The sequence below is a fragment of the Sturnus vulgaris genome, chromosome 8 (assembly GCF_052056855.1).
Source record: "Sturnus vulgaris isolate bStuVul1 chromosome 8, bStuVul1.hap1, whole genome shotgun sequence".
Lineage (NCBI taxonomy): Eukaryota > Metazoa > Chordata > Aves > Passeriformes > Sturnidae > Sturnus > Sturnus vulgaris.
In genome coordinates this window covers 26,794,459-26,822,456 of record NC_142250.1, presented here as the reverse complement: position 1 = coordinate 26,822,456, position 27,998 = coordinate 26,794,459, and the positions used below count along the sequence as shown (strand labels likewise).

Here is a 27,998-nt window from a genome sequence, read left to right as displayed (position 1 = left end):
GTAGGGGGACCTCAAAGATCATCTGGTCCAGCCTTTCTCAGCAAAAGCACCATCTAGACAAGATGGCCCAGTACCCTGTCCAGAAGGATATTTAAAGGGTCCAGCATTAGGAAATGCACCACTTCCTTGGGGAGATTATTGCCATGCCTTCCAATTGTTCTTGTTGTTAACAACTTTCCTCTTGTGTCCAATCAGAATTCCACAGGAGAAACCTGTATCTATTACCCCCATCTTTGCCATGTGATTTCTTGTAAGAGAAAATCTCCATCTTCTTCTTAACCTACCTTTAAATACTGGAACATGGTTATAAGGTCTCTCATCAGCCTTGTTTTCTCAAAGCCAAACAAATACAGTAGTTTCAGACCTTCCTCCTCTAGCAAGCCTCCCAATCCTTTGATTATCTTTGTGGCCCTCTTTTGGACCCACTCCAGCCTGTCCATCTTTTTTATACAACAGGGACCAAAACTGAACACAGTATTCCATGTGTGGCCTGACAAATGCTGAGTAGAGTGGAATAACCTCTGCTAGTGATGCCCTTGTTGACATAACCCAGCACCCTGTTGCCCTTCTTCACTGCAGCAGCAAAATGTTCACTCATGCTGAGCTTGTTGTCCACCAGGACACCCAGGTCCCTTCCTAGAGAGCTGCTCCCCAGCCAGGTAGATCCCAGCCTGTCCTCACTCCTGGATTGAATTTCCCACCTGTAAGACCTTACACTTGTCCTTGCTGAACTTCACTCTTTTAAAGCACTGTTGCTATTTTACTTCTCCTATCTAAGAGTGGGCCGGTATTTTCTGTCTGTTTCTGCTTGTTGTTTACATACCTGAAGAGCTCTTTCTTGAGGTTTTTGACAACTCTGGCCAATTTTAGTTCAGTTAGTGGTGCAATTCCTTTGTGCTGATATGTTTATGCCAGCTACTGCCTCTGCAATTAGATGCAATTTTACTGGCAAGAAAGTCTTCTGCCATTCAAGAGCTGGTATAAGCTAAATCAGAAAATACTTTTTTGCTGGTAGAAATGGGGCTTTCAAGCATAGAAAAGGCCTAGAGCTCAATATACTCACCCCTTTAATTGAGGGCTGAGAGAACTGCTAGCTTGAGCTGCAAGATAGGGTATTAATCCAGTGCTTCCAGAGGAAGTCAAATCCTCCAGGAAAAAGAGATAGAAAAGCACCAAGTCCTACTACACTATAAAAAGCTAAAAAGAAATTCTCCTTTTTCATTTTTGGATGGAAAATCCCTTCAAAAGGCTGACTTCATATATAAATGATAAAGGAGCAGTAAAGAAAGGATTGCATTTTGGCAGTGGATTTTGCAGTTCACCTGTAAGTTTCAGTGCATACAAAGCACTCTCCCAAGCTACCTTTGCAGAAATCTCTCTAAAGATAAGATGACAGAGAAACAATAATGGGCAGGTCAAAAGAGACTTTTTGGGATTCTACAGTCATTAGTTTCCTGAAGTGAATTGCAGTTATTTTTTATATAAATAGACAATTCCACCAAAAAATCCCCAGCTCGGACTCTGTACCTACCTGTAACATGCAGGTAGGTTATACTCTCAAATCCAAGCAGACACTACACTGGGCAAACAAATTAATACCAAATTTGAGAGAGTAAAATAAATCTTAGCCATTTTGAAGATGTAAACATAACATCTAAGATAAAACTCATCTGGGCCTTAAGAATACCAAAATAAAGATAGGGGATAGGAGAGTATTCTCTTATTTTTCCTAGCAGATTGTCTGATGAGAAAATCTCTTACTCAGCATTTGAGCACATATTTCGCTTATGTGGAAGCACTTGAGGACTGTGAGAGGAGTGAAGAACTTAGCAGAAGCATGCCTCATGAAACTCCCAAGCTAAGGAAAGAAATTATTTTCAGAAGGACTAGGCTCCTATAAAGTGGGCTGAAAAAGATCCCATAAGACTAAAAAAAAATATATTTTATATAATAAATGGTGAGAAATGCATAAAAAATATGTGGAAACCAATCCCCAAGCTCCTTCATTTCATGGGAGAAAACTTTTATTTCAATAGCTGCCAACCTGCATAAACCCACATGGTAACACACTGTTCTAAAGCCTATTTCTTTATGAAACTATAGTACCAGCTCTGAGAAATAAAGATGGTTATGTATATGTTCAGACACTATAGCAACGAGCACCTCAAACTGGATAGAATAGCTCTACTACCAAGTTAGCACAAATAAAATAAAATAAAACATCTGCCTATTTTGAGTGTTTCGCTACAGAATTGAGTCATGTCTCTAATATATTCATTCACACCAGTACAAGAATGGAAATTATTTTATTCCCTTTTTACTTGATGTGAGGCATGCAAAAGCTAAGTAGCCTGCCCAAGGTCACAGAGAAGGTCTCTCACTCTCCCCTCCCTGTATCTCACAATACCTGAAATGGAACTGGGCTGGAGGCAGCAGCATCCCTTCAATTCCTCCTACTCTCTGTCACTGGGACAGTCAGCTCTCTGGAGAGATTGAAACCTAGCTCAAAACTTGGCTCAAGGACATGTGGGTGCTAGGTGGCTGTAATCTCTGAGTCACATACATGAGCTAATCATGCCTTTTGCCCTTGCACTCTGAACTGTGAGCTCAAGACACAGTCAGCACAGCATCACATCCTGACTGCCTGGGCTTTGACTGCTGACAGCTTAAAACAATACTGATTAAAAATACACATGTACAGAAAAACAATGCTTTCACTACTACATGCAAGGCTTAAATGAGACATTTGCCTTTGCCTCCCTGAACAAATAATCTAGGTTGCACTTTCTCTTACATTTATGAACAATCTTCTGAGATGACTGACAAAAGAGGTAACTGACATATAATGTGAATCTTTATGCTGTTATCCATTCCAAGACATGCAGCTGAATAAAATTCTGCTCAGTCAGACATAAAATCAAATTAGAGGAGTTCACTCCGAAGAGAAAGAACTAAATTTGAAACAAATAAAGCAGTGCATAATTCACTTTTAATGGGATTAGTTCCTAAAACCACACTAATCATAATCCTAACAAGGTAATACTTTCCACTGCGAGTTTACCACATCACTGCTCAGTACACAGCATAGCAGAGCTTCAGTCACATGAGGGATTTGCCCCACATGCAAAGTGAGCAACAGTATTTTTGCAGTGAGGATTTGCAGAGCACTCCTCTTTATTAATAATTATTCTTTATGGCCTTACAACACATGTCATTCATCCCAAGTGTGTTCAGAAAGACCTTCATCCGTCAGTGAGATCTCCTGGACAAAACACAACTTATTTCTCCACAAAGCCCTGCAATATTACTCAACAGTTTAGGAAAGAACCAAAAAAATCTCTATCTTGACTCCACAAATTCAGAAGGAAGGTAATGACTCAGACAGGAAAACGGGCTATCCCTGAAGTAACATTTGCTATGTTTGGAAAAATTGCCATTGGATTTTTATTGACCATAAGTATTCAAGACCTTGGGTTTAGATTTGATTTTTAAGACAGCATTTTTCATCAGCAGAGCAGCTTGCAACTCTGAGAATGCCTGAATTAAAAGAGGAAGTATGACCACCTGCTTTGCAGCTACTCTTCAATGTAGCATCTCAGGATGACCTCATTTATTTGGCACATGAGAGCTGATGCCTTATAACCCAAGATGCTCTGGTGACAGGGCATACATAAATCAGAAACAAGAAAAGAATGTAGTAATTTCTCTAACATAGGAAATCTTTTTACACCTTTATTAAAATGTGTAACTCTGAAAAGCCGTTCTAGAAAAACCCAATATTCATTATCTCTCAGCATATGTCTGATCCAAAAAATGTGCCCTGATGACCGGTTAAGAGAGATTTTTGCATGAGTTTTTAGAGTCAAGCTGGGTTTTTCCCATTTTGTCAGCAATCTAAATTTTCTGACTGACACACACTAAATCATACTTTTAATCACATAGCATGGATTGTAGCTTGCTTCTACATCTGCTGCAGTTTTAAAGAAATGACAGGATAAAAACAATGAAAAAGCTAATAAAAAGGATATGATCAAATGCACATCAGGAGCAGGTAAAGCAAGCAGATGCTTTTCTACACAGATCTATATATTGTGATCCTTACCTAGCAAAAATTTCCATTTATATATCCAGCTGAAACCTTGTTCCCTGCACTTTTTTTAAAAGACCATTTACCAAAAAGTAAAAAAATAAGACAGAGCTATAGTGCATACAATACAAATGGAATTATTTTTCCCTTATAAAAACATTACAGCTCTGCATGAATATGCAGCAGTGTGAATATCCTACAAATCAAACTGCAGGCTGCTGACACTAGGCTCAACCATTTCCTCACATGGGTTATTTCTAAACTCCAAAGGTGTTTTTAATACTCCATATTCAATACACAAAATTTTTTATTATTACTCTACACTTTGATGTGAGGGAATTTATGCTACATAGTATGCACATTAGACACAGATACAAACTTCACCTTAAACAAATATCCTATTTGCTAGCCACAAACGTATGAAAAAAGCCACACATACATTGAAAGAGATTATGTGTGGCAAGCAAGAGATTAAGATAATTTTAAAGCTTATAAACCCAATGGCTGTGCCATTGTACAGGGCAAGATGTGAATGAAGATGACTGGAAGTGAGGAAGTGTGACTTATGCAAGCAAACATAACACAGGGATGGCAGTTGTTCTCTGACCTAATAAGTCTGTGTCCCTCAGTCTGCAGGCTCCAACTCTGAATATGGGGAATGTTCTGCCAAGTAGGCACAGGCCAGTCATCAGCAATTCCCCCACTCCTGCAAATGAGCAGTGACTGAACTGAGCTGAGCTGGCTTCTAGGAGAGACCCATAATGAAAAGATGCTGAATGCCTTTAAGCATGAAGAGTTTACCAGGATTTAAAAATAAAAGAAAAAAAAAATAGAGAGAAGGACTCTCTCAACATACAAATTAGATTGAGGGAACAAAATTAAAAATTCCTGAAATTGGAGTTAAATTACTGCTATTTCCCATAATTCTGAAGTTCAGTCAAGATCATATCCTACATTACCTTTCAAATACTTCACTTCAAATACACTTCAAATCTTTCAAACTGCCCAGAAGGTGGGTCTAGTGAAGCCACCCTCCTGGTGTGTGAATCTCAGCTCTTTCCAGAAAGCTGATGTTACTGTTCTGTTTATTTCCTTCTGCTGGGAGTGTTCCTTAGGCTCACTCCTTCACCACAGCACTTTGGAATTTGGTAACAACAGTTTAGTTGTGAGGGTTTTGTTTGGGTGAGTATCAGGGTATGATTTTACAAAAGAGGTACTATCCTCATACCAAGGACAACCAGTCCAAAGAATAATAGAATGCCGTGTACCAGGTTATGCAGACACTCAGCAGAAGCAGCTCTGCTAGCACACTTAATTTGTGATGAATGTGCCAGTGAGCTATCCAGTAGCACACAGAGCCCTTCAAAGGAATGAGCTGGGGGTTGTCCTCCATCTCTCCTCATATCCACACCCTGATATTAAAGAGCCCTGTTTCAGTCATTGTGGAGGACTCAAAACACCGTGGAAAAACAGAAAAGAGCTCAGAAGCATTGATGTTAAATCCCTGAACACAATGTGGAGCATAGTATTTTTGGCCTTCACTATTATTTCCCCGAGGGAAACCTTCATTTCAGTATTGTTACACAGGAAATTGGTGCCTGAATTAGGAACATAAAGGAACTCATTAGCAATTCTAACTATAACAATTAGATTTTACATAGCTAAACCCTGTCTTAAATTTAGAAAAATAATAAAAACATCATAGAGCTGCCATAGAAGGACCATTGCAGAGACAGAAAGATTATATCAATGGCTAGTATACAGTAATGTAAGCTCAAATACCTTCTATTTCAAATATTTTCTTGGGCAGGCAACTTAGTATCTCGATATCTCAGTTCTTCAGTTGAAAATAAAGATAATAGCAAAATGGGAGCATACTAAGGATAAGGTCAGATATGCAATAGAGACTTTGTAAAATCTAACAGAATTTGTTTTGTGCATGGGTAAAGCACAGTAAATTTGAAGCTATTTTTGCTACATTTTAAGCTAGCTATTTCACTGACAGCTTTTCAGTGCTATGCAACAAAGATCACATTTTTCCAAGCAGAGGAATAATACACCATACATTACATTTAAATGAAATTTCATATCAATGTTTTCCTATGAAACAATAAATAGAGACAAAACCTGTTTTGGTAAGATCTGCTGAGCTTCCTCTCAAGACAGAGGGAGATTCAGGTCACATTTTACTCTCCAGTGACTGACACCCAACACAGGCATCAAGATTATTAGGGTATTTAAGATGTTAAAATCACACCTAGAGCTGGTAATCTGTATTACTTATCTGTAGGATCCCTACAGTCACCAGAGAGACCAGATTAACACCACTGGTTAAAGCCAGGACTCTGGAGCTCTTCTCTGTTATATTTGATAGCAATGTTTGCACTACAGGAACACAGTCTTTCCTTCATTCTGCAACATAAATCTTACTGTTATCACTGAGGTTAAGGGACATCAGATAGTTTAAAAGAGATAAGCTATCACAAAAATTATTTTTTGGCAAAGTTCAGCACAAAAACCTTGAAATCAAACATGCCCCAGACAGCAGCATATCTGAATCACAAAAACTCTTTAGGATTCCTCCTGCCAAAAGCCAAGCTAAGTACAAATGGAATCAATCAGGAATTTTCCTTCATGTTCTGGTCATAACATACTTGTTTAAAACGAAAGAAAAACCTTTCAAAAAGTCTAAAACTGACTTGAAGAATAATCTATGACATGAATAAACTAAAGCCAACCTTTCGTTGTATTTTCCAGAGCTGACCAGGTATCAGTAACCAGAATATAAAAAATCAAATAATCTGATGCTGTTTGTTCTCTTTCAGTGAGTCAGTGCTGCCATCTAAAGCTACCTAAAGGGCATGCAAAAGAAATCCAAAGTCATGCAACTAAATAGCATTCAGGAAGCACATGCCAGTAGACAGAGAATGCAGAGTAAGTCAAACATATTAATGAGATGCAACAAAATAATGATGCTGCAGTACCTGAAGAAGAAATTCTTTCTCTATCACTTCCCCTGTCTTGCTGATAAGTCGCTTCTGTAGTCTCTGTATTTTCAGAATCAGCTCATAGGTAGTGGGGTCGCTGGCCTAGGAAAGAGCAAAGGAGTCTCAAAAATTATACATGGTAACAGGTTACTGTTTCTTTTTTTCAAATGAAAACCATAATACCTCAGTGTTCAAATGTAGCAAGTATAAAAGGGGGGCTAGGGGAGGATGCATTCAGCTATTTTTTAAAAATTGCATGTATACAAGCAGTCCTGGATCTTAATATTAGCAACTGGAACTGTTCATTAACAAATTAAGAGCAGTGCAAGTACTTCCTGCTGTTCAAGAACTTCAAATAGTGCCAACTTAACTTCTAAGGAGAAGATTCTATTGAGCAAAAGAAAGGCTAACAGCAATTTAGTCCTGAAACGGGAGGAGAATTTAAGAGGAACAGATTTCGGGGGTACACTGATGAATTATTATGGGGTTCTAAAGTGTCCATACATTTGAAATCCCATTCTTCAATGGAATTAAATGCTTATAATGGTGACAAAGTGTTTGCACTGTACTGTTGCCCTCTACCTACACATCCTGTAAGACCAGGAGCTAGTAGATGCCTGTCTCTCCATCCTTTCCTTTTCATTCTTTTGGCACAGATTGAATCTGGAGAAAGCTCTAAGGAGCAAAGAAATACTTCTGTGAGGAGGAGCCAGCAAAGCTTACTTTCCCAGTACTTTGTGTCCTCTTGTTGGATCTTTCAATGAAGGGCAAACTCTGACTGAAACTTTTCCTCACTCAGGGACTCATAACACCTCTATCCAATCTGGTTTTTCCTCTCTCATGTGGTGTCTCATAAGGATTAAACCCACACTGCAGTAAAGTCCTGCTCTCTTATATTTGCTTGAGCTTATAAGGAACTCGGTATCTCATTGCTCTTAATCTTTTGTCTGATTTTATCTGAATTGACTAATCAATTCAAGCATAACTAGGACACTAACACAGATACACATGCAGTGTTCACAACACAACATAATTTCCTGAGAGACCAGGCTAAAAAGTACACCAGTCCTATCATCCACTCAGTCCTTGGGTTTTTATATTGCTGCTCAAGCATGGTGCTAATTTGGGACAACTGGAGTGATATAAGAGTGTTTGCTCATTAGGAATTGAACCAAAACTCCATCAGGATTATTTCATATGTATCTTGCCATCTGCTGGACTTTCTGTGTTCCAAATACAAACCAGTTACCTAGAATAGAAAGACATGATTTCCCATTATCAGTCTCTTCATACATTCATCTCCCCATCACTGTGTGTTTTGACTGGCCTGATTTTTCTTTGTTACAAAGTGCTGCTAGAGTTTGCACCTAGATGTTTTTAACCTAGTTCATCATCCTGCATTATGTCTCCCTTCCATGACAAAAGCTAATCACACCATCCAACTTTAAGCTCAGCATGGAAAGATCAGAAATCATGCTAGTAAGCACAGTCAAAATATTCAGCTATGTTTCTGCAGGGACAGAACACACTGTGACTTGATATTAGAGAAGCTAAGCAACCCAGGCTGGCATAAGATCAGAGATCCATGCAAAAGAGGAATCTCAGATGGCACTGACTTACATCAAAAATATGCAGTGATGCCAACTGATGTTCATATATTTGTTATATGCTTGATGGATTTTTTATTTTTCCCCTTCACTTGGCAGGTTCAAATAATGTGAAAACTTAGACTTACTGTTTATGTAAAGCAGTTGAACTCACATTACCTGGAATTACTATCTTTGGGAGTCCACCACTGTTTATGTGGAGGCTTCTTTCTGTTTTTCCTCAGATGTAATTTACCTTCTGACTTCATATCTGTTCATTCTCCAGTCTACTTATTCTATGAGCCTTTCAATTACCGACTTTCTCCCCATATACATTCCCATATACATTCCCATATACATCTCCCTGCTTGGTAGAGGAAGGATTGTATCTTTCCCCTATCATCTTATTTCGCACCCTCCATGTTAAGGAATCACCCCCTTCTAAATTCACCTAATTCATTCTTATTCCCTTTAGCACTTTGCTGTCTCTTTACAAATCCCCCTGCAATTTTTCATTGAGAAAGTGACACAAAAATAACACTGATTGCATTGTGCAAGGAAAGCATTCAGCAGGCAAGGATTCCATTGGTACTAGGGAAATTTCAGTCTGCCCAGTCCCTTCACACCATTTGCATAACAGTAAATGAAATAGACTTTTGCTGGGCCACTGATTTGATAATAGGGGCTTTGGAAACACAAAATCCTCATGCATCACCTCTAATTTTCTCCATCTGTGAACTTGCAAGGGCTTCTGCAGTTCTTCTTCCAAAATTTTGCACCGTGTCTGTTCCCTTAACAATTCCTTCTGCATGTGATTAAACTCCCATCTGAAGACCAGCATAAAATAAAAAGAAAAAACACACCAAAAATACTTCAGTGTGACCAAGGCACTAATGTGGACATTAGCAAATCATTCTCCCATGCACTATGGTGCACAGGACACACTACATGGAGAGCACAGAGTCACTTTGCCACTACAGCAGTACTGTGGTGGCAAAACATATCAACACAGATACCACTAAACAAGTGGAACCATAAAATAGCACACTTGGACCTCTTTACTTGCTTCATTTATAATGGCTCAGAAATGAGACTCCTGGGGAACCTACTCCACAGACTACTGGATCTCACTCTTCACATCTTCCCATGTACATTAAGGCCAGAAGGACAGTTAGTTCATCAACCTACAAATCAGTTATGGGTCATATCCAGTTACCCCTGTGTTGAATCTAACAGCATGCATTTGAAAGGTTTTAAATCTACATGGCTCACACACAATCCATTAAATAAAACACAGTCTAGGACCTAAGTATGATGGACACCACACCTAAGAGAACTGAACTTTGATTTCTTTTATTACATCTCCTAAAGGAATTTCAGAGGTGACTTGTTGCTGAATTTAAAACTGATTGAGCACCACCAAGATTCTTTGACGACTAGGCTTTTATGGTGTGGATAGGGGGTTGAAAGGCAGGAAAAAAAGGCACATTTTGTAATGATCTGACCCTTATCACTTTAGAGATGGGATCCTCTAAATTTTCCAAGGTCAAAAGGGGGTGGAAGATTGCAGTATGCCTCCTCCACCACTGAATCTTTCCCTACTAAGCTCAGAATTGCATTTAGCTCACTAGAGAGAAAAAGGCCTTTTTTTAACTGTGAGGTTGGACAAGGTTATAGAAGAGGAAAAAAAAAAACCTCACATTTCCAATTGGCAAATCGGGAAAGCTAATTAGCAGCACAAGTGATAAATGCAGTCTTTTCGACAGGCAGTTTTCATGATGGTTTTGGACTTCATTAAAGTATGAGATTGCTGCTGCAGTTAGCAAGAATTGATCCACCCATCATGGCATGCAGCACACTACACTTCAATACCATCACTGAGTTTCAATACAGTAACAGACTTTCAGCTGAATGCATTTGGGCAGCAAGTTCAAATCCTATCCCTATCTGCAGTCAGTCGATGAAAATTGCAATTGCTAATGTTGTGTGCCCAGTTCTCCTTTCTGTTTCACCAAATCAAACTGGCATAATTCCACTGAAGTCAATGGGACTGACCATGGACTGAAGTTAATTTGTTCAGCTGAAAGCCATGTAATTATACTGATAAACTAAAGATCTCACCCAAAACTGTGGTAACTACACCCAATTGGTACAGTGGTTTTCTGCTAAAAACATAACTGCCTCTCTTTACAAATCAAGACTGATTCTTAGAAAATTAGTGCAGTTTCCCATCAGGAAAACCTCAAATTTAGGAGGGTAAACAAGAAAGGAAGCATTAAGCTGGAGAAGGAGGAGACAAATCAGCTTTGGGCTCCTAAATCGCTGTGTTAAAGAAAAAACCTTCAACGAAAATTTAACTAAACCTTTCTCAGAGATCATAAGATCTGCATACAAATCTGGAAGGAGAGAGCTCTGAAAACAGGTGTTTGTTCTAAATATGTCAAGTGTCTCCCATACTCTATGGATTGCTTAACCAAAAGGAGTTCCATTAGTCTAGGCCTTGTACCACTGTACCACTAAGTAGCTCTCTGGACTATGAACACCTTTCTGCCGCTGTCAGGTTTATTCTGTAGGCAGTAACACACAGTACAAGGGGAAATACGGAAACTATTTCAACTTTGGCCAAGATCTCTTCTTTCCTCATTACTGTATTTCAATTTTCCTAATTGCTGGTAAGTTGTTTAATGAATTTAATCCAGTCTGTGTTTGAGGTCAAACCAAACAAATCCCTCCTCCAAGGAATAATGCTCGTTGATACAAGTCTTTATGATGTATAAACCGTATTTTCTGTCTCAAACACAAAATCATGGCTGCAGTCACTATGGAAATGTATTCCACTGGGTTTCCTACCTGAGCTCCTCCACATTAGCCACACTCTTGCCAAGTACTCCCTTCTCACGCCGCAGTTTTTTGATCTCCAGCTTGAGGATGCGCATGTCCTCCATCCTGTGCCGGTACTCGGTTTCGCCCCTGTTTAAGATGGCCTGCTGGATTTTGATCTTCTCATAGAGCAGCGCCACCTCTTCATTGCGGCGAATGAGCTGGCTCCCCAGGGCATGTCTCTCACAGAGCACCTGTGGGCACAGGGCAAAGCCACAAACTCAGTTACACTTCCTTCACACTGTGCTGCAGTACCATGGTGATACTTGTATCAGTCAAAATCATGTACATTAGGAGGTTTCACTGTTATTAATTAAAGAAATATGGCAAGAACATAATAATTTCCCCTATAAGGGTTCAATCACCTGAATAGTACAAACTACAAATTTCGGTCACTTTGGTATCTTAATGTTTTGATTTTAATGGCATTGTAAAGCTTTAGTACTGCCACATTCACAGTAGCTGAGAATCTTCATCTTCAAAATACACTGGGCAAATGAGGGAACAGAATGCAGGGTATTTGAAAACTCAGATTAGGGATTCCTACCTTGTCAAATTCCTTCTTCTGCTTCAGTTTCTCTGCATCAGCTTCAGCAATTATTTTTAAGAGTTTTTTCCCTTCTGCCTCCTGATTTGCAATATAAGCTTTGGTTTCCTGAGCCTGTGCTGTCATCTTAAGCATTTCTGCCTGATGGAGATAAAGAATATAGGTGAAAAACTGTTAATTAGTAACTTCTCCTTACAGAAACCTACAATTAAGAGTTAGTTATAAGTATTTCCTACATGCTTTCACCTTCCTGAGAGGTACACATTTTGTTAGTTACTGAGAAGTAATCACCAAGATAAGCAGGCATGAAGACCCATAAAAAAATACTGTAAATACTATTTTAATGTAATTGTCTTATACACAATAGAAATTTGAAAGATATTTTTATCTATGACAAGGTTTCGAGTTGTAATTCAAAGATGCCTCATTTAATTTTTTTTAATTATACAGCACATATTTAGAAAGCTTTTCATTGGAGTTGTTATTCAGAGTCAGTCTGGGATGTGAGAAAGAACAGTTTACCTTGCTGAAAAGGGCAACTATCTCTGCTACATAATGCAAAGCAGCATCAATTCAAGAAAGGCTTCAGACTGGAAAAAAATTGGTGGCAACCAGGAAGGGAACAGCAAGATTTAAGAGTCACAGCACTTTGTTTAGTGGATGTGTAAATGAGGAAGCATTTGAAAAGGGGGGCTGTCCCTAAGCAAGGAGGAGCAATGCACTGCTACAGCAACTGCACAGCACCAATACAAACTAACACTGGAATATGCCCAGTCATTCTATCCCACTGCCACAAAATCTATAATTCAAGGCATGGATGTAGATCAAAACTAATAGGATCTTCCTGGATTATTAGAAGTTTTTATCATTTCTAGGCTGTTAGAGCCAAGGTGGAACTAGCTGACCACAGTTGATTTTCATAGATATGAAAACTTCCAAGCCTCAATTCCAAGACTTTGCCACAACTCTGACCCTTTTAAAGGATGATGTTGAAGCTGCCTTTTGGGAACAAGCATCATCCAGTGCTGAAAGAATGAGGCTGTGATGAAGGCTGCACCTGCAAAAACATTGATTTAAGACAGATATAGTTCCATCATCATAATAAAATAGCTTGTTCCATGTTTATTTTCTTTAATAAAATTCTCATTCTCCTATATGTACAAGACATAGCTCTCTTATTCAGTGTCAGGTATTCATCAGAATTCATCAGCTGAATAAAAATGCAAGTCACTTCATCCTGAAATGCAATCAACACTGTACAAAAGCTGCCCACAAATGTAAAACTGCTCATGTGTACAGCATTGCTGGATAATATTTTTTTTAATAGATCACAATTCTATGGTTTCCTTATGTCAGAAAAATATGAATTGTAAACAAGAAGTGGCATTAGATGTGGTCAGCAAACACTCATATAGACAAATCTCACTGGGACACATTCAGTTAAAATAAATCTGAACTGCCTTGTATAGTGAAGAATATAAATACTTTAGGCCACACAAGGATTTTCAGATTAAATATGCTCAGAACCATAGTACGAGGGTCTGTGTACATCAGGTAAGAGAAAGGGAAATGAATAAAAACAGCCACTGTGCAAGCAGAAAAATGGTCACGTCTGAAACTGCTGTAAATCAGCACAGCTCACTTGAAGTTGTTCAGAGAATTTGTGAGAACTGAAGAACAGTCAGCAAGAAAAAATAACATGTATGGGACCTATACCAATATCTCAAACCAAACTCAAACTAAATTCTTGTTTGGATTCTGAAATATTAGTGCAAGTGATACTTTTATTGGTATACTATACTAGAGGTGGGAGGAAAACAGGAGTTTTGCAGAAGTTATAACTGGGACTGAACACGGAATGCTGAAATAACAAGTCAGATTTTATATTCAGATTTCCAGAAAATGCTAACAAAAAAAAAATGCATAAACATCTACAAAATTATACAAAGCACTTGATTTGCCAGCAGCTCCAATCTTGAGGACCACAGATAGATTTCTTTTCCAATATTCAGATCCTTTGTCAAAAAAAACTCTAACCTGCAGCCCTGCATGAAGGCCAACTGAAGCCAAAAGATGGCATTGTACTGGCTTTAATAGAGCTTGGATTTACCATAATTACACATTTTAAGGCCTTTATGCCATCTGAGGTTGATGCCTGAGCATGTCTGTATAACCTCATTCCTATGAATCCCAGTCCTCCGTGATTTAGCACATTCTTTAAACTTTAAACTTTATTTCCCATGAATAGCTTTCTCACTTCCTTCACATCAGAGCAAACAGGATAAATTGATGCCAGCTTGCAACACAAATAATTGGGTTCTTTTGTGCCTGTGACAATCAGCTCCCTCTGACTTCTCTTCTGGTTTACTCAGCAGTGACACTCAGGTAGAAGACCACTATGCCCTGAAGCAAGTCAGTAATGTCATGTCAGTGTATGGACAAAATTGCTGGTGAATAATTGAGTGGGTAAACCATGCAGCAATCATATGTTTGTCAAATAAATGGCAGACAGTTCTGAGGTGATGAGACAGAATTGGGGACTAGTTAAGGCAGAGAGCTGCACACAGGGAATGAGATGCTGTTTGATTCCTCCATCACTGATAGAACATCTCTGAGACAGATCAGGGACAAGAATACAAATTCATCACCTTTTTACAAAGCCCTATTGACATCTTCTTATAACAGTAATGTGCTGAGAGAGGCTAAAAAGTCAAGGAGTTATTGAAGCAAAGCAATAAACTGACAAAAGAAAACATAGTGAAAAGCAACAGGGAACTTTTGGGTTTTGGGGGTGTTGTATGCATTTTTTTCCCGGTAATTTTTTTTCCTAGTGAAAAATAAACTCCTGTGAACACAACTCCATAAATCTTTTCAGGGTACAGCAAATTGGATTGAGATACCACCACAAATCTAATAGCTTACCTAAGGATGGGCTGCAGCCAGCACTGAGAAGAAGAACCCGAGCTTCAAGCTCAGATTTCCTTTGATTTAAGACAAATTCTTGCTGCTTTATATCACAATATTAAAATAACTTTCTGTCCAGAGGGATCTACTATAAGGCACTGCCTAACTCCCAAAAGGCTAATGCTTGATAGTTATATAGAAATACAACATTGTGCAATATAATGGAGTTTGCACTTAAAAACAGTAGAAAGAAAAAAGTTCTTAAAAAGTTGAGCTATAAGGGTCTACAATAAAAAGTTTGCTAGAATCAGTTTATCCACAAAATCAACATTTCTGCAAGTAAAATAGTACTTTTTAGTAAAAAAATGTTCAGTCACCAAGAGATTTAAAGCTTCCAACAGACAATTCAGGACTCTTTTATTATCATTATAAGCAGAGATTACATTTGTCAGATACACAGATTTCTGCAACTAGTGTCTCTAAAGGGTACTGAGATCTTGTGCTTCAGTTACAGAATAGTTTATTGAAATACAGTAAAACAACTACCACGGGTCAGAATACAATGCAGTCTGTGAAATCATGGAATCCACCCTTTGCAAGAAAGTATCTGTGTCAAAGGTCTTACTTTCAATGACTCTTTCTCATCCTCTGACTGCTGGAATTCCACATGTGCTTTCTCAAGGGCTAAATCCTTTTCTTTGAGCTCCTCTTTCAGCTGATCCAGCTGACGTGTGGCAGTTTTCAGTTTCATATCCATTTCTGCTATCTCATCCTAATAGAATAGAAAGTGTGATCACAGAGAGGGTTAAAGCAAAAGCTTGTTTGTGATGGGAGTTCAGGCTATTCAGATGTTGGAAAATGTAGCCATGGTGCATGAAAGTAGATCTGTTGCACCTACTGTAAGACATCACTTTTTAATCCAACGGAACAATTAAGCAACAATTTTTTGTTTATGCCAGCATAACATTAAAATAAAAAAACCTTTAAAAGATACAGCGACAAAAACAATGACCATCAATCATGAGTTTAATAAGGCATTTAATTTAAAGTGCTGGACACACTATAAGAACTAGCAGTCAATCTAAATCATTAAGATTCTGATCACATCTATCTGTTTTTATGCTTCTAATAACATGCTTTTCCAATAAGGTCATACATAGTTGGGCACAAATCTCTGGAGAGAAGCTGGTTTTGTGCAAGCAAACATAGCCCTCAGTAAGATACCAATATATGCTAGCTTGCACAGAGGTGCAAAGTGCAAAAGAGGGCTCAATGTTTGAGAAGGCTCTGTGAAAATATTTAACATATACTTTAAGCTCAAACACAGAGTAAAAAGGCTGGTAGCACTGAAGAGAGATCAAGTCAGTAGGAATACTTCTACTCACAGCACAAAGGTGCCTGCCTGTACAAAATTAGCATTTCAGCTCAGCACAGGGACAGCACATGTTATGCCATGAAATGGAAACTAGGAATGGAAAACTAGGATGTGATGAAGAGCCTTAGAGGGTATTACTCCTCTGCTGGAGCCTACCACCTCACAGAGAAGACATCACAATCTCTCATGTGAATACATCCTCTTCCAGTACCAAACCAGGGCAGCTTAAAGCTCCTGCAGCACTATCCACCATAGGTGCAGATTTACTCGACAACTGAGAGATGTTTTCTTGCATGAAGTGCTTAATGTAGCTAAGCAAGATCTTGAGCCGTGGCAATCTTCACCCAAACAGCACAAAGTCCTGGTTAGTAGTAATATGTCACTAGGCCCAGCTTTTTGCATGTTCAGCCACTTTTGTGAAAGCAAAAGTTATTAAAAACTGTCTTTGGTACATAGCCTACAAATCTCTTCAGTGTTACAAAAGATGAGAGATTTAGCATACAGAGCCCAGACACACCCAAAAACATTCTTAATTCTTTACTTAATTCAGAACAGCAAGAACACACAATTTTACAAACTCTTTTCCTAATCAACTTGCTTAAGCAAATGAACTTCTGATACCAAAAGAAACACCCAAGATGAAAGCATTGAGTATTTATATCATATTAAGAGCCTGCCAGGATGCCTTTTCCATTTTAATGACTTGAATGTTTTGGTACTCTGGAGACCCATTGACAAGGTAGGTGTGAGATCATTTCACATTAAGCAATCTGAAAATACTTGCATCTAGATTTATCTAAACAAGTTTGTGCAAATTTTACTTCCCAAAACAAGAAAGAATTTGCCATAATGTTTAAAACAACCCTCTTTTATTTTTTTTTTCTTTCCTTACTGGCTGACCTGTTACTGAACATTGAATAGCTATTTTTCTCATTGCTGAACATAACACTGCCTTGGCCAAAAGATCTTTTGGGGTCAGCTATTTTCTCATACAGGACTTGCTAAAAGAGTTTTGTAGTACGACAAGTAACCTATTAAACTCTAAACATTGGCCTCTAACAACTGGAACTGTGAACAGCATAGTGCTACCACCATGCAACATTCAAAACCCAAAGACTAAAAGGCTGCTCAATTTTCTAACTCAGCACATAGATTCCCACTATATATAAACAACCAAATTTATTTTAAAATAAAAATAACTAGGAAAAAAAAAATCAGCATAGTGATTTTTCAACCTTATTTCTCCTGAGAGATTGTTTGGGAGCAGCAAGAATCCTAACACTGCATCCACTGATGAGAGGCTGACTAAGGTCAAGTAAAGTATCCCACATAAATGGCAAAATGGAGCATTCCTCATAAAATTCAACACCCAGCTGGTTAGGAACTTTGACAGTTCTTCTCAAAAAAAACACCTACTTATTCAAACCTAAGTATAAATTTGTAATTTACTATACATGTTTATGTCATAAATACTTATTTGGAAATAACCCAAGGCTTAAAATGACAGCTATCCAGGGTTCCAATGTCTGCCAATTACAATAGGATTTGTGTAGCATTTTAGACCTTTACATCAGAATAACAGAATATATCCTTAAGTAGTCTGTTCTCTTCTTCTTGTATTGTTAGTGAGATCCCCAAGGAGGAGATATGAATGGAAAGAATCATCTCCTGAGGAAAATGACACTCTCTGAAAGAAACAAGCAAACTGGAAGCATTTGGTTCTTGTCAGAAAATTCCACTTCAGCTGGGAAAATGCTCCCTCTGCTTCCTAAATCATTATTCACAGTAATGTGCATACTCATTCAGGGCTAAGGAGGCAATCTTATTCCCCTTATACCCTATTTCACATACATGCATACAACTCCTAAAGGGATAAAACAGACTGGAGGCAGGATGGCTTTATAATTCTGTGGCTCCAGTGTACCATGATTTTATGCATGGTTTGAAGCAGGGATATTTCCACATGGTGACTGTGGACTCCTATTTCCAGTCCAAATGGTGTAGATAAAACTTCAGGGACCTAAAACATTCACTTCCCCAAAACCTGCAGGAATGAAGAAACCACTTCTGCCATTGATCCACTGAGCTTCCCTTTAACAAATTAAACTTAAATCAGGAAAAAAACAAGAGCAGAGAGAGAAACACAAGAAAAAATGTATCCTTCTACCTTAGCTTCAATTAGATTTTTACTGTAAAGGGTCCTCTCTGTTCTCAGAGTTTCACAAAGGTTTTGTTGCTGTTTTAATTTAATCACTTGCATTTGTATTTCCTTCTCATAGTCACAGATCTGCATTTGATGTATTTCAAGATCTTTCATGTGATGGAGGACCTGGAGCAAAAGGAAAGGAAAGAAATGAACATGACAAAACCATCATCACAAGATTAGAAAGACGGGACAAAGTTTGTGATTTTCTTCTAAAATGACAAGTTCAAACCGCTATGATAAGCAGTTTTAACTACAGATGAAAATTACTCCAGTCCAAACACAAGTTTAACCTTTCTGACTTGCTTATCTGGGACAAAATTGTATTTTAATCTGATACATAGGTTTTACTCAAGACCAAAACTAATAGAGGTGCACATATTTAATTTAACAACAAGCTACTGAAAGAAAATATCGCCAGAGAGTGGGTGCAATAAAATCAACATAAACAGTTTCCATTAAGAATAGACTTCGTTTATTTATGAAGCAAACCTACATTTTGAATGTTGTTTTGGATGTCAGCTGTATGGTAAGATGAATTAATACACATATTTTTCCAAGAAGTCCTGCATGTACTTGTATTTCATACTAACAACCCAAATTTTTTAATGAACACATGACCAGAAACAGCTGAGGATCACAAACTGTTCATATATAATTACTATAATAAGAAAGTCAGTTAATGTAACTTACACTTGGTCTAAATAAGTAGGTAATCACCATTAGTTGCTTCTATGAAAGACTAGAAATAATTATGTGAGCATTGCCTAAGGAGAATGGAGTATTGTAGATTACAGAAAGAACATGATCACATGCAGTATGAATAAACAAAAATGCAAAATTTTACAGACACCTTTATTAAGCAGTTACTACCATAACAATACATAATAATTGCTATGTTAGAGTGGCAAAAATACAAATAGTTGGCAATCATTATGATGAGATTCTAAATTATTTTTTTAAAAGCACAAGAACCTTTCTCCTGCTATACACAGCTGAACACTGAGGAGCTTAAGGAAGCAGCACTCATATAGAATTCAGCATTACAAAAAATAAGAAATAAAAACAAGACTAAGGAGCATACACATTAAGAACACAATTTACCAGGTTCACTACCCATGAGGGGAAAACAATGCCATCCTTAAAGCTAGGGAAAAAATTAGGCATTAAAAAGAAGCTGAGAAATCACACAGACAAAATCCAGGTGAGAAGTCCATTTCCAAATGCAGATCATATCCCGTTCTCCTGACTCCACTTTTAAAAGTAGAGGTTTGGGCTAAAATTCATGCTGGTATGTCAAAGCAGAAGAAAACAAATGTTTACATCAAATAGTCAATAACTGCAAAGTTTGCAGTTTATAGTGTTGTCCCTTCCTCAACAGTAAAGCCTTGGGGAGGCCCAACTATGGGGCAGGGGCTTAAATAATTAAATATTCTGCCAGCTACCTCCAACCAATTTTGAAGATAGGGGAGAGCTAAATATCGAAAATTTTATTACAGAAGCAGGAATACAATTCCAGCACATAGCAGCTGACTTCAGGTGATCCCAAAAACTGCTTACAATGCAATACAAAAACACAGTCCCAGTTTATAACCTACTACTGCTTTTTCCTTTGCTGTTTAAACAATCTGCCAATAGTAATAGCAGAGAGAAGAAATCAATAAGGCATGTTTTCTATCTGCACTATGGTGATCATAGGCTGGAGCAAGATTTGAAAGTAGGTCACTGCATTTGTAAGTGTTTTACTTGGTTCTGATACAATATAAGTGCAGTAAGATTGTGGACAAAGTTTTCTGAGTTGTGCTTACAGGCTAGATGCTGACTTTGCTTCTTCAGGAATGATTAAACCCAAATAATTCTTTCTTGTAAATACAGAAAAGATATATGCAGTGTTTCACAGCACAGCTCTGTGGGAGGCTGAGCATCCTCAATTCCTAATTAGTCAATAGACACACTACAACTCTCAGATTTGGCAATGAGTGTCCAAAGCTAAGCACAAAGGATTTGGTATTCATAATTTTTCCTGTAGCCTCATAGCTTTTTTATCTGTACACTTCACTATCATCTACTACTGGTTACCTGTTTAGTTCTATGAACCTACTCAATGTATCAGTAATGGTGCTGTCCTTATTTGCTTATCCATTTTTAACCACTCCAGAAGTGCTGCCATGGCCTTAGTGATATGGCTATTGAATCTTTTTCCAAACGATTATAGGAATTTCAAAAAGGAAATGTATCTTTTCATTTCCCTGGATGGGTTGTTAACTGTACACTTAACATTTGAAAAGGTTTTATTTTAAAAAAGCCAACATATTAAAGACTGGTTTTGTGACCCATCAGAAAATACAGCCAGGGAACAGTTGAGATGGGGCTGAAAGGTATACTTCACTGTCTCCTTTTCAGTACCCTAAACCTTACAGAGAGAAACCAACATTTCATAATTTAAGAATTTCAATTCAAAAAGGAAAAAAATCTGCTAAAAGTTGTACTCAGTAATACAGGTTACATAACAAAGAGCAAAGAACAGATGTTATTTCTCACTTGTGCTGGCTAATCTAGAAGACTTTTCAACAAGTGGCAGTGACTTCAAAATAAGCAGTCAGCCAAGGCAATAGTTAGAAGAGGAAGTCATGTATGAATTCTCACCCCAAAAATATTTTACTGTTGTGTATATAACTTTGTTGACTCTGTTCATCAGTTAATAGTAAATGATGATTTTGAAAGATGAATTCTGAAGCTCTGTAGAGTACATGCTGCTATAAATAGCCAGACAGCTTCCAGAGCCAGTATGGCTACATCTCTGGGCTTAGATGGGTTTGGCTCTTTTCCAGTTCTTATGCAATTCCAAAGGTGGGGTGAAACTCCTGCAAAACCAGGTTGGTGGCAAAGGGTGACAAAGAGCACTGGCTGGCCATAGCCTAAGTGCCATCAGTAGCTCATTCCCCATCAGCTGTGAAACGACTCCTGTAGTTTTGACACAGCTTCTCATATCTGAATAGATCAAACAGTAAACCTAAATATTACCTATTTACAGAATAATCCTGATCCTATGTCCTCCTACCCTCATTTGGCCTTGGAGGACAAGTGTGCTGTCTCACATACTCCCGTGCTCAAAACTGCTCTTGCTGCTCTTCACCTGTAAGTGGAGTCAGAAACTGCCCCTTTGGTGAGCCAAGGAAGCCTACCAGTCCTTTGGAAACTTGCAGTCACAATGCAGGCGTGATTATACAAACAGCTCACGTGTCATAAGCCATTCACTGAGCCTCTGCCTTATAAGAAGTGATAGAAAATTTACACCCGAAGTGGCAGGGGAAAAAAGAAAAAGTAAGCAAGCAAACACTTGTCATTCTCACCCTCAAAATAATATGGGCAACCCCAAAAGGAATTAAAAGAAAGAGCCTTGTAGTTCTGAGTGTTATGAATTACTCTCTGGCCCTAGTTTACAATGTTCTTAACTCATATCTACGTTGTTAGAAATGCACTATGAGGGAAAGAAGCAAAATATGACTTTGCAACAAAGACAAATCTCACTTTTGTGGAATATTATTTACAAGGAAATGACAAGAGGTATTCCAGGCAATAGAGTATATACCATTCCAACATGATTTAAAAGCCCCTGGTCACATGAAGTTGGAAGGATAATTTAACCATGAAAAGATAGTGAATAACTTTTGAGTTGATACCGCTTGAAAGTTAATTCCAGTAAATCAATAAGCTCCTTGGAGGGCTCTCCAATGTGATGCTCAGCAATTAATGGAACATGTTAAAAACATGTTCCTGATTTTACTCCATCAGGAATAAAGTTATATATAATAATAGGCAGCAGGCAACATAAATTCTACGCAGTATTTCTCCACAGCTGCTCCTAGAAAGCTTGTTTTGCAGTCTATCTTGAACATGCTGAGATGTTTTCACATAATGGAGTAAGCCTTCAAAATGTTAAGTACCTGACCAAGATGCTGAGCACTGTTAGGTCTCACTGCTTTCAATTTTAGGACAGTGGTCATATGCAAGATAAGGTCCTTTGCAGATAAGACAGGACAATCATGGTATAGCTTCCAGCTGCATATGAGAGTTTCAACTGTGGGACTCATGTATAAGAAATCAAGAGGCCTTGGTTTGAACTCCAGCCCTAGCTTCATTTCCCAACTGATTGCTGAATAAGAGCAATACATGGCTGGACTCCAAGTCTCTCACAAAATTAATAAGTCTCTCTCTTATTGATAAGGTTTCCCTAGAGAGAGTTGAAGCAGTAGCAGGCAACATGTACTGACTGACAACAAGAAATACTTGTACACTATGATGACCACCAATCCAAGCTTTCTCCAACTGGCATGTTAGAAAATTAATGTATCATCTTCACAGTTCTGAAAGTAAGACAGGAAAGAACTCCTTGCACAAACAGGTGTTCCTACCTTCTCTTTGAGCTCACTTGTTTCATTGATGAAACTTTCTCTCTCCTTCTCCAATTGGTAAATAATCTTCCTTTGTTTCTGAGCTTCTATCTTATAACTTTGGATTTCTGCTTCCAAGTTCTGTTTTGACTGTTCATGGAGCTTCACCAAATCGATCTGCTTCTGAGTAGCATTTGTAGCTTTGATCAAGCTCTAAAGGGAACAAAAAATAATGAGTCTTGAGCTGAAAATGCAACACTGTCATCACTATGAGAAAAGCACGCCATTGTCAAAGTGGATTACAGACTTTTCAATGCTATTATTTCTTATCTAATTTGTTCAGGTGAAATACTCGAACCATAAATCTGATTTAAAAGACAAAATCTCTAGCACAGCTGCTAAACACAACTTTTTCTGATTTCAAGTCAAAACACTAGCGTCTGCATTACAAAAAAATAAAATTGACAGGACTGTTTACAAGTGGATATAACTAATAAATGGAAAATCCTTACCAGCTTTAAGGCATTTTGATTTTAAAGCATGCCAATAGCCAGTGACATTAATAATAAAGCCAAATAGACTACTTTCTCATGTCTGAAATAGAAAGTTCAAGCTTGAAATTAACTAAGTTTACTTTAAAATTTTGCATAAAGATTAAACAGAAAACATCAACATATCGTCTTTATAAAATCAGCCTCCTGGTCCCACTTTAAAATTTCTTTCCCTATGCAAAATAAATATTTATTACCAGTCAAATCAGAGTCTCTGCTAGATTCAAAACACAGGACAGTGAATCTACACCAAATAAAGCACGTCAGAAATCATCTTTAAGCATTGAATTTAGTAGATAACACTTCAGGACTGCCCATATACATGAGATGCTACACTGCAGTACAAAAACCTTGGGATGATGGGAAACAATCAGTATGAGAAACAGATCTAAAAGCAAGGATTACTACTCAGCCTGCCAAGCTGCTACACAGTGTATCAACACTCTGGCTGTTCTTTTATTAGCAAGCACTCAATTTGCCTGGATTAGCATTAAACTTCCTAAAACACAGCACAGATGTAACAAACTCTTTGGATACCAAATAATGCATTTGCACTTTGAACTCCCTGACGGCTTACAAGTTAAAACTTGGAAATCCTCTGTGTGTTTATGGATACCACCACTATTTCAGTGCACAGAATAGAAGTAGTTTGTGCATCTGCTTAAGGAAATCTGAAGGCTTTAACTTAACATGATATATTCTACATTTCTGTGTTGCTGTGAATGTTTAAGCTACATTTCATTTCAATCTCAAACTGCAAGGCTTATCAATATGACCAATGCAAACTCACCTGGTTTAGCATATCCCTTTCCCTCACAAGCCCATCTGTGGTTCTCTTGTCAGTCTCTGCCTGCTTTTTGGCTGTCTCCAACTCTAGAGAAAAAGAAGAAAGACAGTGAATTCTGGGTTCAAACTGTACAGCTGTTAAAAATGCAGAAACAATTCAGTGGACTTTTTTTAAAGCCTTGACATTATATATCCTGTTCCATTAGCTGTGAACAGGTTTTACAACCATATGTAAAAACACATCCACCTATCTCTTAGGCACCTACCTTTCTCCAGTCTGATTATTTGATTTTTTAGCATGCTTTTTTCATGTTCTGCATCAACTTTTTGTTCCTCTGCAGTACGCAGCTTATTCTGGAGAACATCTCTCACTTTGCTCAGCTTTGAAATTTCATGGCGCATCTGAGCTGCTTCATCCTCTATCTCCTACAGAATAGCAACAAGGAAAAGGGAGAGAAAGCATCCACAGAAAGAAAGAAGAAAATGCTTTTTTATTTGATTTAACTTACTACATGAAACTCAGGAAGAAAACATGTAAGTGCTGTGGGTCAGCTGCACAAAGATAATTAGCTAATTGGACAATATTTAAAATAATTTCAACAAAGCCAGCTTGGGAAAGGAAAATGGTAATCAAATCTTACACTTCGGGGGTGAAGTTGATCAATAAAGAACCTCCAGCTGCAAACCTCACACAGCACTACACAATTAGACCAGCAGATTAAAAACAGGCAGCTCTATTTTCATTTGAAAATGAAATATGAATAAATGAATAGTCACTAGTGACTGTGAGGAGAAAGGTTATCTGAAGTGTGGTCTGATTGCATGTCCCTAAATAGCAGATGCGTATTATCCCCATCTCTTTTATAGCCTATGACTTTGCTTTTTCCTTTAAAGGAAAAGCAGAATCTGGAGTCTGTTTCATTTGCTACACAATAGAGGAAAAAATAATCCATCAAAATAATGCATAACTGGTTACTGGGAAACATAACCAATAATCACAACAGCAATCGGTCTTTTTTCTTTTAAGAAGTAAAATAACTTTGTATAATTCAATTCCACTGCTAGGTTTTACAGCCATCACAGACTACAGTGTTCCACTTAGAGGCACAGATACTGATTCTGTGAGACGGGGAATCCTGCTATGAAGCATCCTCTGGGAGAATGGGAATCTCCTCAGTTCTTACTACAATAACCTTCAAGATGTTTAAGAGTACTTTGACAATTCACATTGCCCAGCACAGAGCACACTACAGAATGGTATTGCAGGCACAGTTCCTACAAAAACTGCACTCCAGATCATGACTAGGGCTCTTAAGCTTTAGCAGCTGGCTTAACTACTAACTGGGCAGTATCTTCTATTTTTTTGTTCCCAGAAGTCTGGTGTATGACTCTAAAAGTTCCATCAACTTTTCCTGAAATCAGGATAAGATTATAGAATCAAAATCCTCTGATATTCTAATGTCCCAGATGTAAATCATGCTTGTAAATTTTTAAACAATGATGGTATTGGTAATGATAAAATTGGATAACCTGGAAAAAACAGCAATTATTTTTTCAAATAGATGAGAAAAACATTCATCAGTTGCTTAATAAAATACAACAGAAAGAAAGCTCCTACCATCCTCCATTAAGGATCCAAATCAGAATCATCTATGTTGTATTAGTTGTGAACTGAGCTTTTAATCTGTCAGGTGTTAGTTTCTATCAGACTAACAATCTCTGTTGGCAAACAAGCTTTTTATTTAGGTGAATTAGTTCTATTCAATAAAACTCAAGAAGACAATTATTTTCTACCTGAATTTTCTAATGTTTAACCCCAATGGTGATACAAAATGCAAGATATGATAAATAGCATAATATCATCTCTCAAAGTACTCTAAAAAGAATGTGCAGGAATCCTTTAATTCTTCCTCAGCTGAAACTCATCTGCTTCTGAGTTGTATAAAATGACTGCTAAGTAAAGTGAAGTCAGGCAACAAAACCATTTAGATCTGAAAGTAAACACCATCTTGGTTACTTATATTTCACTTTCTCAACCAATACTGAGTGGGAAGAAATTTTAGTGTTGAAAGCAATTCCCTTCAGTGGAAACTATCCAGGATGCCATTGCTAAAATTTATTAACATTTTTCAATGGATTTTGGCAAAATTCAAATTACGTTAATCATTGTAAGAAAGTCATTGCTCTTATTTGAAGATCTCAGGATGGAAAAGAGACCCCATGTTTGTGAGCATGTATTCTTTATGAACAGAGTGTGTTGAGCATTTTGGTTCATGTGTTTTATGAAAGAACTCCTCCAGGAGAACAGGTGCTACATTGTCAGGTGAGAAGGCTGGAGACTGCCATGACCATGGTACTGCCACAGAATGAATGGCATCCAGCATCAGCCAGATCTATTCCTAAAAACTACTAACATTTCCTCCAAAACTACCCATGGAGAACTATCAGGACAAGAACTGAAGTCATCCCTGTGCCAAGTGGTAAGATGTCATTGGAATGATGCAGCTGGTAGGGTGCACCTTCTGGAACTTACTTTCAGTTGTGCCGTTTTCTGACCAATGTCCTTCATCACATCACCAATCATTGCATTCTGCTGCTCACTCTCTTGTGTGAGCTTTTGATATTTCATCTTCAATTGCTCAAGTTCCTTACCAGCTTTTTCATTCAAGATCTGTTAGATTAAAGAACAATCCTATTAATTATTTTAAATCTCATTACATAATGACGTAATGACATGGAGAAATCATAATTCCTAATGAACAACACATCCAGTGTCTTTTTTTTTTTTCTGGAAGCTTAGCAGATCTTTATTGCAGGTGGTAGACAGATATTTTACTTCTTGTTAGGCATTTGGCAACCATCACATATTACAGCTTGCTACATACAATTACTGAAAATGAGTATGAGATTCAGATCACTTCAATCAGCAGAGGGCTGTTTCATGAGTAAGCATCCTACATTAATGTGCTGCTAACATTTCTCTGGGTACATGGCTTGCTGAGACCAGGACAAAGCATTTTGCTCTTTAATTTGTCTTCAGTTAAACATCTGGAATAGTGGTTTTGTGGTTTCTGTACAGAACACGTTTTTCAATACTGGAGCTACCAGATTTATCTTCTGCTTGTTGGTAATTTCCTTGCAGATACTACAAATATAAATGAAGAAAGAACAGCCATGGTATTTTTCCTTCTTGATGCAGTCAATATACTTTGCACCCTTAAAAACATTCAAGGAAGAGAATTAGAATCTAGTGTAAAAACAAGGAATACTCTTTTTTATATTGCAAATGGCAGGATAACACTGTTTCAAGCAATCCTTTATTGAGTCTTGGACAGGGGTGGGATAAAGCCTATAGCAGCTGTATCAAACCATTTTCAATGTCATGCAAGAAAGGGTATTTCATTAGAAATTTCTTATAAAGTAAGAATAAACGAATAGCAGGCATCACAAACAAATACAATTCAATTGAGACAATAACCTGAGGAAATTGCAATAGCTGTGTCACCTTCTTTTGAACGTCTCTACCCTGATCCATGCAGAGTTGGATAGCCTGTGCTTTGGGCAGACTTCCATTCAGGGCCTTCACAGACACCTTCAAGCCAGCACAGGCAAGCAGGACAATGCAGAAGGCTGGTTAATTAGCCCACACACAGCAGTTTATGAGAACTCTTGGTTTCCAGGACAGTTTGGATAATTGA

At 37.9% G+C, this 27,998-nt stretch overlaps 1 protein-coding gene across 3 annotated transcripts in view; it reads right to left on the bottom strand.

The window, feature by feature from the left end:
* The window catches only part of CFAP58 (cilia and flagella associated protein 58), a 57,078-nt gene that overhangs the window by 17,142 nt on the left and 11,938 nt on the right, over positions 1-27,998 (bottom strand). For all 3 annotated transcript variants that reach the window (XR_015805182.1, XM_014883755.2, XM_088169306.1), the window contains exons 6-15: positions 26,834-26,971; positions 24,567-24,726; positions 24,305-24,387; positions 22,985-23,176; positions 18,534-18,695; positions 15,617-15,763; positions 12,088-12,228; positions 11,511-11,734; positions 9,376-9,487; positions 7,072-7,176 (exon numbers count right to left, since the gene is read on the bottom strand). Coding sequence is in view for 2 of the 3 variants with exons in the window: in XM_014883755.2 (XP_014739241.2) it covers positions 7,072-7,176; positions 9,376-9,487; positions 11,511-11,734; positions 12,088-12,228; positions 15,617-15,763; positions 18,534-18,695; positions 22,985-23,176; positions 24,305-24,387; positions 24,567-24,726; positions 26,834-26,971 (1,464 nt within the window). In the remaining variant the exon portion in view is untranslated. The remainder of the gene's footprint in view (positions 1-7,071; positions 7,177-9,375; positions 9,488-11,510; positions 11,735-12,087; positions 12,229-15,616; positions 15,764-18,533; positions 18,696-22,984; positions 23,177-24,304; positions 24,388-24,566; positions 24,727-26,833; positions 26,972-27,998) is intronic.